The 13,298-nt window shown below is 42.6% G+C and overlaps 1 protein-coding gene across 1 annotated transcript in view; it reads left to right on the top strand.

The window, feature by feature from the left end:
• Positions 1 to 13,298, top strand: part of SAMHD1 (SAM and HD domain containing deoxynucleoside triphosphate triphosphohydrolase 1) — a 60,163-nt gene that overhangs the window by 14,043 nt on the left and 32,822 nt on the right. Inside the window, exons 4-6 of the mRNA XM_017859095.1 lie at positions 1,222 to 1,382; positions 2,730 to 2,845; positions 6,527 to 6,597. Of these exons, the coding sequence (XP_017714584.1) occupies positions 1,222 to 1,382; positions 2,730 to 2,845; positions 6,527 to 6,597 (348 nt within the window). The remainder of the gene's footprint in view (positions 1 to 1,221; positions 1,383 to 2,729; positions 2,846 to 6,526; positions 6,598 to 13,298) is intronic.

Below are 13,298 nucleotides of genomic sequence, written 5' to 3'. Positions count from 1 at the left end.
TTTTTTTTTTTTTTTTTTTTTTTGAGATGGAGTCTCGCTCTGTCATCTATTCTGGAGTGCAGTGGCGCCATCTCGGCTCACTGCAAGCTCTGCCTCCCAGATTCACACCATTTTCCTGCCTCAGCCTCCCGAGTAGCTGGGACTACAGGTGCCCGCCACCACGCCCAGCTAATTTTTTTGTATTTTTAGTAGAGACGGGGTTTCACCATGTTAACCAGGATGGTCTCGATCTCCTGACCTCGTGATCCGCCCGCCTTGGCCTCCCAAAGTGCTGGGATTACAGGCTTGAGCCACCACGCCTGGCATTTTTTTTTTTTTTAAGAGATGAGGTCTCACTATGTTGCCCAGACTAGTCTCAAACTCTTGGCCTCCCAAAGTGCTGGAATTACAGATGTGAACCCCTGCACTCGGACCTCCATGATTTCTTATCTATATGGTAGAGGAATTTCCATCTTTCTTTCTTTCTTTCCCTCCCTCCCTTCTTTCCTTTCTGTTTTAATGATGAGTACTGTATAGACACATTTAGAAAAAAAAAGTTTAGGCTGGGCGCTGTGGCTCATGCCTGTAATCCCAACACTTTGGGAGGCCAAGGTGGGCAGATCACTTGAGGTCAGGAGTTTGAGGTCAGCCTGGCCAACACAGTGAAACCCCGTCTCTACTTAAAATACAAAAATTAGCTGGGTGTGGTGGCACACCCCTGTAGTCCCAGCTACTCAGGAGGCTGAGGCAGGAGAATAACTTGAACTTGGGAGGCAGAGGTTGCAGTGAGCCGAGATTGTGCCATTGCACTCCAGCCTGGGTGACACAGTGAGACTCCGTGTCAAAAAAAAAAAAAAATTTAGACATAGTACCTATAGTGATATGGCTTACATGATGTGAATGAATGTGTTTAAATCAAAATGAATATGTATGTTTAACTTGAATACAAGACAAACTTATTAAAGACTAATTAAGTCATATACATAATTAAAAAATAAAATCCTCATTTTCTGTTATTCACATCCATTAAGAAGAAGTAAAATATACTCAGATCCAATATACTTGATCTGTCTGGTAGTGATACCTAAATAAGGTAATGATGTTACCATCTTGTCATTTTCCTTAGTATTTTACTTGAAAATCAAATAGCTTTGACTTTGCACTATAATTAGGAATGGCTGCACACAAATTTCAGGTGGACTTACATGTTATTACTCATATTAATTAAACATAATTTTCTAGGTTATTAATGATCCTATCCATGGCCACATTGAGCTCCACCCTCTCCTCGTCCGAATCATTGACACACCTCAATTTCAACGTCTTCGATACATCAAACAGCTGGGAGGTGGTTACTATGTTTTTCCAGGAGCTTCACACAATCGATTTGAGCATAGTCTAGGGTAAGAAGGGAATGGGGTGGGGAACTTGCAGTTTTTAGGTATTCTCATGAAATAGTTATCTTAGGCTAGGCATGGTGGCACACGCCACCACTCCCGGCTAATTTTGTATTTTTAGCGGAGACGGAGTTTCATCATGTTGGCCAGGTCGGTCTCGAACTCCGGACCTCAGGTGATCCGCCCGCCTCAGCCTCCCAAAGTGTTGGGATTACAGGCATGAGCCACCACGCCTGACCCTCTTCTTTCTGTTTATGAATTTGACTACTCTAGGTACGTCATCTTAATGAAATCATACAATATTTGTCTTTTTGTCACTGGCATATTTCACTTAGCATAATTTCCTCAAAGTTCATCCATGTTGTAGCATGTGTCAGTATTTCCTTCTTTTTTATTAGTTTTTTAATTAATTTATTTTTTATTTCCTTCCTTGTTAAGGTTGAATAATATTTATCATATGTATACACCACATTTTGTTTATTCATTTGTTGATGGATACCTATTGCTTTTACCTCTTGGCTATTTTGAGTAGTGCTGCTATGAACATGTCTGTACAAATATATTTTCTTTCTTTTTTGGGGGGGCGGGGCGCGGTACGGAGTCTTGCTCTGTTGCCCAGGCTGGAGTGCAATGGTGCGATCTCGGCTCACTGCAACCTGTGCCTCCTGAGTTCAAGCAATTCTCCTGCCTCAGCCTCCCAAGTAGCTGAAATTACAGGTACCTGCCATGACGCTCAGCTAATTTTTGTATTTTTTAGTAGAGATAGGGCTTCAACATGTTGGCCAGGCTGGTCTCAAACCCCTGACCTCAAGTGATCTGCCCACCTCAGCCTCCCAAAGTGCTGGTATTACAGGCGTGAGCCACCGAGCCCAGCCAATCTTTCCAAGACCCTACTTTGTTATTGTGGGTGTATACCCAGAAGTGAAATTGCTAAATCACTGTGGTAATTCCATTTTTAATTTTTGTGGAGCACCCATACTGATTTCCATGGCAACTACCCCATAATACATCCCCACTAACAGTGCACAGGGTTCCAATTTCTCCACATCATGTCCAACACTTGTTATTTTCTGGTTTTCTTTTTTTAACAGTAGCTATCCTAAGAGGTGTGAAGTGGTATCTCACTGTGGTTTTGATTTGCATTCCTCTAATGATTGGTGATACTGAGCCAGAGGTCCTGCTTTTGGGATTCCGTTTGTGTGTGTTCCTGCCTCGTTCTGAAATACACTGTTGAGTAAAGTTGCCCTGAAGATACGTTAGAATATTTGAGGAAACATGCTGAAGTTCTTGAGGACCAGAACCATCACTCCTCTTGCAAACGGAAGAGTGACTTTTTGTGTTTTTGCTCTGCAGGGTGGGGTATCTAGCAGGATGTCTAGTTCGCGCCCTGGGTGAAAAACAACCAGAGCTGCAGATAAGTGAACGAGATATTCTCTGTGTTCAGATTGCTGGACTTTGTCATGATCTCGGTAAGCCATACAAAGAGACAAAGTTGTTATGTAAAATCATAACATATGTTACCTCTCTTTGACATTAAAAAATCAGATCAACCAAGAGAATATGGAAGCTGTATTTTAATTCTTCAGTTGACATTAGTATAAATGCACTGTTGCTTCTTCCTAGAATGATTCATAAGTAGAAAACATTGCTATTTTATATTCTTGGCATCTTTCAGTGAATTTCTCATGTTAGACATCTTTGCTAAAAGTGTTTTTTTGTTTGTTTTTGTTTTTTGTTTTTTTTTGAGACGGAGTCTTGCTCTGTTGCCCAGGCTGGAGTGCAACGGCTCATTTTCGGCTCACTGTAACCTCTGCTTCCTGGTTTCAAGCAATTCTCGTGCATCAGCCTCCTGAGTAGCTGGGATTACAGGCATGCACCATCATATCCAGCTAATTTTTGTATTTTTAGCAGAGACAGAGTTTCACCATGTTGGCCAGGCTGGTCTCGAACTCCTGAACTCAGGTGATCCACCAGCCTCAGCCTCCCAAATCCCAAAGCGCTGGGATTACAGGCAGGACCACTGTGCCTGGCCATCATCTTTATTACAGGTTATATGAAAGGGCGTTTTGATAATGAGTTTTTCTTGCTACTGTTTTTAGGATGGTGTGTGAATTTTATTTTCTTTTATCCTTCTTATTAAATAAAATCACCATTTTTCCTACAGTTATTTGGTCAAATCCATTTTTTTCATATTTATAATCTCTAATCTACTGAAGTGGATTAACACATTTAGAGAACTCCTTGTGTTTTCTGATCCATGTGAGGTCTTGGGCCACTTTAATCCAAGCAAAAGAGCATCATCCTTTTCCTGTGACAAAGAGAAAGGGGACTGTCCCATTTATTTATTTATTTATTTATTTATTTATTTATTTATTTATTTGAGTCTTGCTCTATCACACAGACTGGAGTGCAGTTGGCACAATCTCGGCTCACTACAATCTCACCTCCTGGATTCAAGTGACTGTCCTGCCTCAGCCTCCCGAGTAGCGCCTGGCTCATTTTTTTGTATTTTTAGTAGAGACGCGGTTTCATCATGTTGTTGAAACTGGTCTCGAACTCCTTATCTCAAGTAATTCACCTCCTTCAGCCTCCCAAAGTGTTGGGAATACAGGCATGAGTCACCACGTTGGGCCAGGACTGTCCCTTTTAAATCATGGGAGTTTTTACCTCTATCCTTATAGTTTATTCCTACTTATTCAGGGACCCTGAGAGTTGGTGTGTACCCTCAGGGCAGGGGAAGGGAGGTGCCCCTGTTTAGATAGCTAGATACTTAAAGCAAGTAGGCACTCTTTTTATGTCCCCCTGGAAACTTCCAAAGAACCAATACCAGCCCCTAAATGATAAATTTGATGGATTCTTGGTATTTTGAGAGAGAATCATTGGGAAACCTTTACCAGTCCCCAGGAGCCTGAGCACTGCATTAGCCAGCCTTTATGTGTGGCCTATGACTTGCAGAGAAGGGCCAGGACTAGTCTAGGTAGACGTCCCTCTCCAGTTAAGTGGCTCACTTCTTTTCTTTTTTTTTTTTTCAGATGGAGTCTCACTCTGTTGCCCAGGCTGGAGTGCAATTGTGCGATCTTAACTCATCACAACCTCGCCTCCTGGGTTCAAGCAATTCTCCTGCCTCAGCCTCCTGAGTAGTTGGGACTACAGGCACACGCCACCATGCCCAGCTAATTATTACAATTTTAGTAGAGACAGGGTTTCACCATATAGGTCAGGCTGGTCTCAAACTCTAGACCTCAGGTGATCCACCTGCCTCAGCCTCCCAAAGTGCTGGGATTACAGGCATGAGCCACCACACCTGGCCAAAGATAGATTTTTTTAAGCTTGAGAGTAATAAGATAAATTCTAATTTTTTCTTCTGCACCCCAGTGGATTTTCTTTCTTTTTTTTTTCCCGAGACAGAATCTCACTCTGTTGCCCAGGTCGGAGTGCAGTGGCACAATCTCAGCTCACTGCAACCTCTGCCTCCCGGGTTCAAGCGATTCTCCTGCCTCAGCCTCCTGAGTAGGTAGGATTACAGGTGCCTGCCACCACACTCTGCTAATTTTTGTATTTTTAGTAGAGACGGGGTTTCACCATCTTGGCCAGGCTTGTCTCGAACTCCTGACCTCGTGATCCACCTGCCTTGGCCTCCCAAATTGCTGGGATTACAGGCATGAGTCACTGCGCCAAGCCCCTTTTTTTTAAATTTTGATATGGAGTCTTGCTCTGTCGCCCAGGCTGGGGTTCAGTGGTGTGATCTTGGCTCACTGCAAGCTCCGCCTCTTGGGTTCACGCCATTCTCCTGCCTCAGCTTCCTCAGTAGCTGGGACTACAGGCGCCCACCACCAAGCCTGGCCAATTTTTTGTATTTTTAGTAGAGACAGGGTTTTTACCATGTTGGCCAGGCTGGTCTCGAACTCCTGACTTGAAGTGATCCACCTGCCTCAGCCTCCCAAAGTGCTGGGACTACAGGCATGAGCCACCACACCCCGGCCCCAGTGATTTTCCTAAAACTGCTATTTTAATCCAGATATTTTCAATCTGAAGATTTCAAAAAGTTTTTGGCATTAACATTCTTTTCAGTTACACGGAATTGTCCATTTATCAAGCCCTGCGTGGTGGTGCATGCCCGTAGTCCCAGCTATTCAGGTGGCTGAGGTAGGAGGATGACTTGAGGTCAGGAGTCCAAGGCTACAGTGCATAATGATCATGCTTGTGAATAGCCACTGCACTCCAGCCTGAACAACATAGCAAGACTCTGTCTCTTCATAAAACAATAAAAACTGCCCTTTTATCAGATTTACGTAAGCCCTGGTGACTGGAGACCGCTCGATGGAGAGCTTACTTTTCCATGTTTCTGCTTCCTGTTCTCCTGTTTTAGAAATAGGAAGGAAGGTGGCCGGGCGCGGTGGCTCAAGCCTGTAATCCCAGCACTTTGGGAGGCCGAGACGGGCGGATCACAAGGTCAGCAGATCGAGACCATCCTGGCTAACACGGTGAAACCCCGTCTCTACTAAAATGCAAAACAATTAGCCGGGCATGGGGCGAGCGCTTGTAGTCCCAGCTACTTGGGAGGCTGAAGCAGGAGAATGGCGTGAACCCGGGAGGCGGAGCTTGCAGTGAGCCGGGATCGCGCCACTGCACTCCAACCTGGGCGACTGAGCGAGACTCTGTCTCAAAAAAAAAAAAAAAAAAAAAAGAAATAGGAAGGAAGGGTTTGTCCCTTTTGTGATTGTATTTTAGATTATTAATTTCTGTTGCTATTCAAGTTAAACTAAAAACATTAAAGAATTCGGTTTGGCCAAGTGTGGTGGCTCACGCCTACAATCCCAGCACTTTGGAAGGCTGAGATGGGCGGATCACCTGAGGTCAGGAGTTCGAGACCAGCCTGACCAACATGGAGAAACCCCATCTCTATTAAAACTACAAAATTAGCTGGGTGTGGTGGCACACGCCTGTAATCTCAGCTACTCGGGAGCCTGAGGCACGAGAATTGCTTGAACCTGGGGAGTGGAGGTTGTATTGAGCCAAGATCGCACCACTACACTCCAGCCTGGGCAACAAGAGCGAAACTCCGTCTCAAAAAAAAAAAAAGAAAGAAAGAAAACGTTTATGTTATTTTACAGATGTTTTCTTGTTCTAAGGCTGATTTTGTTTTTAAGGTCATGGGCCATTTTCTCACATGTTTGATGGACGATTTATTCCACTTGCTCGCCCGGAGGTGAAATGGACGGTATGTATTCATACATTCAATAGTCAATAAAAAGAAAGATTATTTAAGCAGGTTATTCAGTTAATTTATCTGTTTGGTTCCACTACTGTGTTATAAAATACTTCCCCATTACAGTGTCCAGGGTGCTTTCATTCACATATGTATATATGTTTTTATTTGGTCCTCATAGTAGTCTGTAAGGAAGTTATCATTATCTCCCTTTTTACAAATAAAGGAACTGGAAACTCTTGGATGTGTATTGATGCATCAAAAATCACAAAGCTGTTAACTATTGGAATCAGCAATACAAAACCAGTTGCCAGTTTAATGCTCCTTCTGATCCATTGTACTACTGTATGTTAAAAGGCCAACTCCAATTCTGACACATTTGGTATGACCATGAACTGTTACCAGCCAAGTCATATATATTAAGTGAATCATTTTAAAATTAGGCATTTGCAGGTGGCTGTCTCATATTTTGGGATCAATTTTTGAGAAGTAAAATTAGATTGGTTTTTACTACACTGTATTTCTGGAACGAGAATAGAAAAGGATATTAATATATATTGAAAACTTCTTGCATGCCAACCACTTTTTTTTCTCTTTCTCTCTCTTTTTTTGAGGTATAGTTCACACACAATAAGTTGTCCAGATCTTAAGTTCAGTGAGTTTTGACAGGTGTATGCGTCCATATGACTATTACCCAGTCAGGATATAGAACATTTTCATCTTCCTGAAAAATTCCTATGTTCTTTTTCCCAGCCAATTCCCACTCCCCCTCACCCCACCATCACCTTCTGATTTTCACAAACATAAATGAATTTTGTTGTTCTTAGACTTGATTAAGCCGAATCATATAGGAGGTTCTATTACTTGCTTTATTTACTCCACATAATGGTTTTGAGATTTGTTCATGTTGTGTGCCTCAGTAGTTGATCCTTTTTTTATCACCTATGTAATGTGACATTGTGCGAATAAGTCACAATTTGTTTACCCTTTCTCGTTTTGTTGGAATTTGGATTGTTTTCAGGTTTTGGCTGTTATAAATAAGGTGGTTGTGCATATTATCGTACAAGATTTTGGTAGAAATACATTTTCTGTGTTGTAGTGTGGAAAGTTAATTACGTTTTTAAAACAAGAAATACATTCAGCAGAAATACATTATTTTATTTTATAAACATAAAAATAGATAAAGAAACACATTTTCATTTCGCTTAGGTAAATACTGAGGAGTTAGAATTGCTGGGTCACATGGTAGATGTGTATTTAATTCTGTAAGAAACTACCAGAGTTTTCAGTGTGGCTGTACCATTTTACACTCCCATCCGCAACGTATTGGAGTTCCAGTTGTTTTACAGCCTCACCAACATTTGGCCTTTCAGATTAGCCCTTCTAATGAGTGTCAAATTGTATTTCATGGTTTGATTTTCTAATGTATGTTGAATACTATTTCCTGTACTTTGTACTTTGTTATTGACATATCTTCTTCTGCAAAGAACTCTCAACATTTTACTCATTTAAAAAGTTTGATTGCTTGCTCTTTGATTATTGAGTTGTAGGAATTCTTTATATATGTATGGTTAAGTATATGTATTGTGAATATTTTTCCCCAGTGTCTGGCTTGACCAATTCATTTTTTCATGGTGCCTTTTGAAAAACAGACATTTTCAATTTTGATGAAGTATTCTGGTTCTTCAAGCCAGTAAAATGGGTAGTTTCTTACCACTTTTTCTGTCTTGGGGCCTGCCCTTAGGCTCAAGACCATAAAACCGTAATGTCACCTAGTACTTCTCCCTTCTAAGTATTGAGGTCTAACATCTGCTTGGTTTTGGTCTCTCTCCAGGACCTTCAGGGAGTTGTCCAGAGCTTATAGTTGTTTTCTCCTGCAGTTGATCTAATAGGATCTACTCAAACATTACCAAGTATTTTCCTTTAAGTATTTTGCCTTTCACGTTTAAATCCTTAGCTCATGTACAATTTATTTTTGTGTAAGTAAATGGGAGAAATCTTTTTTTCTTTTTTTCTTTTTTTTTGAGATGGAGTCTCGCTCTATCACCCAGGCTGGAGTGCAGTGGTACAATCTTTGCTCACTACAACCTCCGCCTTCTGGGTTCAAGCAATTCTCCTGCCTCAGCCTCCTGAGTACCTGGGATTATAGGCGTGTGCTACCACACCCAGCTAACTTTTGTATTTTTAGTAGAGATGGGGTTTCACCATGTTGGTTAGGCTGGTCTCGAACTCCTGATCTCATGATCCACCCGCCTAGTTCTCCCAAAGTGCTGGGATTACAGACGTAAGCCACCGCGCCTGGCCGAGAAATCTAATTTTTAAATAGTTCATCCTATCCCCACTGACTGTAATACCAAACCCAACATTTATTAACTTCCCATATGTAATGAATCATTCTGCATTCTGTTCTGTTTCCATACTTGTTACTTGGGGAGGAAAAAAAAAAAAAAGAAGAAAAGAAATTTGTATCTGAGAAATATGAGCCCCTTTACATAATCAGGCCCAGAGAGGCCTTGAAATAGAACAGCAATCATGTCACACCCCCTGGAGCTAAATAACCATTACCTCTTGAAGTCAGCTGCTGTGTGGGATGCCAGGTAACCATAAAATGCCATACACCCTGTACTTCATAAGATGTAGCCAATCACTAACTACGTCATTTCTGTAAGCCAGTGAACACTCCTAACAGCTTTCGTGATCACCTCCTCTTTGAGATCACCTCCTCCTCCTGATTTGTGCTCTTTTCTTTTTTCTTTTTCTTTTCTTTCTCTCCTTTCTTTCTGTCTTTCTCTCTCTTTTTCTCTTCCTCACTTTCTCTCTGTCTCACTCTTTCTCTGTCTTTCTTTTCCCCTTCCTACCTTCCTTTCCTTCCCTTCCTTCCCTTCTTTCCCTTCCTTTTCTTCCCCCTTCCCTTCCCTTTCCCCTCCCCTCCCCTCGACAGGATCTTGCTTTGTCACCCAGAGTGGAGTGCAGTGGTGCAAACACAGCTTACTGCAACCTCGACTTCCAAGGCTCAAGCAATTCTCCCACTTCATCCTCCCAAGTAGCTGGGATTACAAGCACACACTACCATGCCCAGCTAATTTTTTGTATTTTTTGTAGAGGCGGGTCTCACTATGTTGTCCAGGCTGGTCTCAACTGCCGAGCTCAAGCTATCTGCCCACCTTGGCCTCCTAAAGTGCTGAGATTACAGGCCTAAGCTACTACACCTGGCCAGTCCTTTTTTCTTTAATAACTTGAGCCTCTCTTTTGTTCTCCCCAAGCATTCCCCAAGGCAATTTGTAAATGTGTCCTCAACCTTGGCCCAAATAAACTCTCTATATTAAATATTCCTCAGCTCCTTCCTTTTAGGTTGACATACTTTATAATAAGATTCATGTTTTTATTTTTTCTTTTCTGTGGAGAACAGAGTCTTACTATGTTGCCCAGGCTGGTCTTGACCTCCAGACTCATGCAATCCTTGCACCTCAGCCTCCCAAGTAGCTGGGACTACAGGCCTGCACCATCACACCTGGGTTTTTATTTGTAGAGATGGAGTCTTACTATGTTGCCTAGGCTGGCCATGAAAGTCATACATCTTTGTTATACTTACTCCTAAGTTCCTTATAATTTTAGTTATTATTGTTATTATGGTCTGTGCTAGCTTTATGAAACTTATTTTTTTCTGTTTGCCAGTATATTCACAGTTGGCATTGATATATTTAAAACTACTCTTTTGAAAATCCCTTACTTATTTTATCTATTTATTTATTTACTTATATATTTATTTTTATTTTATTGTTTTTGAGACAGGGTCTTGCCTTGTCACCCAGGCAGGAGCTCAGTGGTGTCATCTAAGCTCACTGCAACCTCCGCCTCTCAGGTTCAAGTGATCCACCTCATTTTTATTTTTTAAAATACTCTCTCTTCATATATAAATTTTTTTTTTTCTGAATCATTAGAAAGTAAGTTTTGACCAGGCACAGTGGCTCATGGTTATAATACCAACATTTTGGGAGGCCGAGGTGGGCAGATCGCTTGAGCCCAGGAGTTCAAGACCAGCCTGGACAACATGGTGAAACCCCGTCTCTACAAAAAAATTTAAAAATTAGCCAGGCATGGTGGGGTGCCAGGATTGCTTGAGCCTGGGAGGTCGAGGCTGCAATGAGCTGTGATCGTGCTACTGCACTCCAAAGTAGGTAATAGAGTGAGAACCTGTCTCAAAGAAAGAAAGTTTGTTTTTAGACTGAACACAGTGGCTCACACCTGTAATCCCAACAGTTTGGGAGACTGAGGCAGGAGGATAGCTTTGAGCCCAGGAGTTCAAGATCAGCCTGGGCAACATAGTGAAACTCTGTCTCTACAAAATTATGAAAACATCAGCTGGTCATGGTGGTGCACACCTGTAGTCCTAGCTACTGAGAAGGCTGAGATGGGAGGATTGCTTGAATCCAGGAATTCAAGGATACACTGAGCTATGAATATGCCACTGAGCTCCAGCCTGGGTGATAGAGCAAGAGCCCTGTCTCTCAAAGAATGTAAATTGTTGAACTATTTTATTTCGAAATACTTCAGTGGGTATTTCCTAAAAATAACATTTTCTTATATAACCATAATATAATTATCAAAATCAGTAAATTAATGTTGATGCAGTACTCTTATCTAATTCAGATTTTCAAATTTTACTAATTGTTCATATAGAAAAAGAGGAAAAAAACTTTTTTCCCCTGGTCCAGAATTACATATTGCAGTTGGTTGCCATTTTTCTAATTTCTTTTGATCTAGAACAGTTCTTCAGTCTTTATCATTAGTGACTTTGTCATTTTTTTTAAAGAGCAAGTGAGCTATTTTGTGGAATATTCATCAATTTGAGTTTCAGTGTGATGTTTCCTCATAGATTCAAGCCATGCATTTTTGGTAGAATGCCACAAAAGGGATGTGTCCAGGTCGGACGTGGTGGCTCACGTCTGTAATTCCAGCACTTTGGGTGGCCGAGGTGGGTTGGTCACCTGAGGTCAGGAGTTCGAGACCAGCCTGCCCAACATGGCGAAACCCTGTCTCTACTAAAAATATAAAAATTATCTGGGCGTGGTGATGGTCACCTGTAATCCCAGCTATGCAGGAGGCTGAGGCAGGAGAATCACCTGAACCCGGGAGGCGCAGGTTGCAGTGAGCCAAGATCACGCCATTTCACTCCAGCCTGGGAAACGAGAGTGAAAAAAAAAAAAAACAAACAAAAAATTAGCTGGGGGTGGTGGCACATGCCTACTTGGGAGGCTGAGGAAGGAGAATTGCTTGAGCCCAGGAGGTAGAGATTGCAGTAAGCTGAGATCACGCCACTGGACTCCAGCCTGGGTGACAGAACTAGACTCTGTCTCCAAAAAAAAAGTGATACGTCCTTGATAGTGTATCTCAGGAGGCACATAAAACCTAGTTGAGCCAATACCAGTGATATTAATTCTGATTACTTAAGGCATTGTCAAATTTCTCCACTATAAAGTTACTATTTTTCCTCTTTGTAATTACATATATCTTGATTCAATTTGGTTTTTTGTTTTGTTTTGCTTTGTTTTGTTTTTTTGAGACGGAGTCTCGCTCTGTCACCCAGCCTGTAGTGCAGTGGCACAATCTCAGCTCACCGCAACCTCTACCTCCTGGGTTCAAGCGTTTCTCCTGTCTCAGCCTCCTGAGTAGCTGGGACTACAGGCGCGTTTCACCATGCCCAGCTAATTTTTGTATTTTTAGTAGAGATAGGGTGTCACCATGTTGGGCAGGATGATCTAGATCTCCTGACCTCGTGATCTGCCCACCTCTGCCTCCCAAAGTGCTGGGATTACATGCGTGAGCTACTGCTCCCAGCCAATTTGTTTGTTGTTGTTGTTTTTTGGAGACAAGGTCTTTCTCTGTTGCCTAGGTTGGAGTGCAGGCATGAACACAGCTAACTGCAGCCTCAACCACCTAGGCTCAAGCAATCCTCCTGCATTAGTCTCCCAAGTAGCTGGGACCACAGGTGCATGCCACTATACTCAGCCAATTTTTTTATCTTTTTGTAGAGACAGGGTCTTGCTTTGTTGCCCAGGCTGGTCTCGACCTCCTGGGCTCAAGTAATCCTCCCACCTTTGCCTCTCAAAAAAATGCTGGGGTTATAAATGTGAACCACTGCACCCAGCCTGATTCTGTTTTTGTGGGGCTTTTTGTTGTTGTTGTTGTTTGTTTGTGAGACAGAGTCTCACTCTGTCGCCCACCCAGGCTGGAGTGCAGGGCGATCTCGGCTCACTGCAACCTCCACCCTCGGGGTTCAAGTGATTCATCTGCCTCAGTCCCCCAAGTAGCTGGGATTATAGGTGCGCACTACGTGCCTGGCTAATTTTGTATTTTTTAGTAGACACAGGGTTTTGCCATGTTGGCCAAACTTGGACTCCTGACCTCAAGTGATCCGCCCACCTCAGCCTCCCAAAATGCTGGGATTACAGGTGTGAGCCACAGCACCCAGCCCTGATTCCGTTTTTAAGAATAGTTTCAGCTGGGCACGGTGGCTCACGCCTGTAATCCCAGCACTTCGGGAGGCCAAGGCGGGCGGATCACGAGGTCAGGAGATCAAGGCCATACTGGCTAACATGGTGAAACCCCGTCTCTACTAAAAATACAAAAAATTATCTGGGCGTGGTGGCACGTGCCTGTAGTCCTAGCTACTCAGGAGGCTGAGGCGGGAGAATGGCGTGAACCCGGGAGGT

The sequence above is a fragment of the Rhinopithecus bieti genome, unplaced genomic scaffold (assembly GCF_001698545.2).
Source record: "Rhinopithecus bieti isolate Rb0 unplaced genomic scaffold, ASM169854v2 scaffold_38981, whole genome shotgun sequence".
NCBI classification, from domain to species: Eukaryota; Metazoa; Chordata; class Mammalia; order Primates; family Cercopithecidae; genus Rhinopithecus; species Rhinopithecus bieti.
This window is presented reverse-complemented; position numbering and strand designations above follow the sequence as displayed.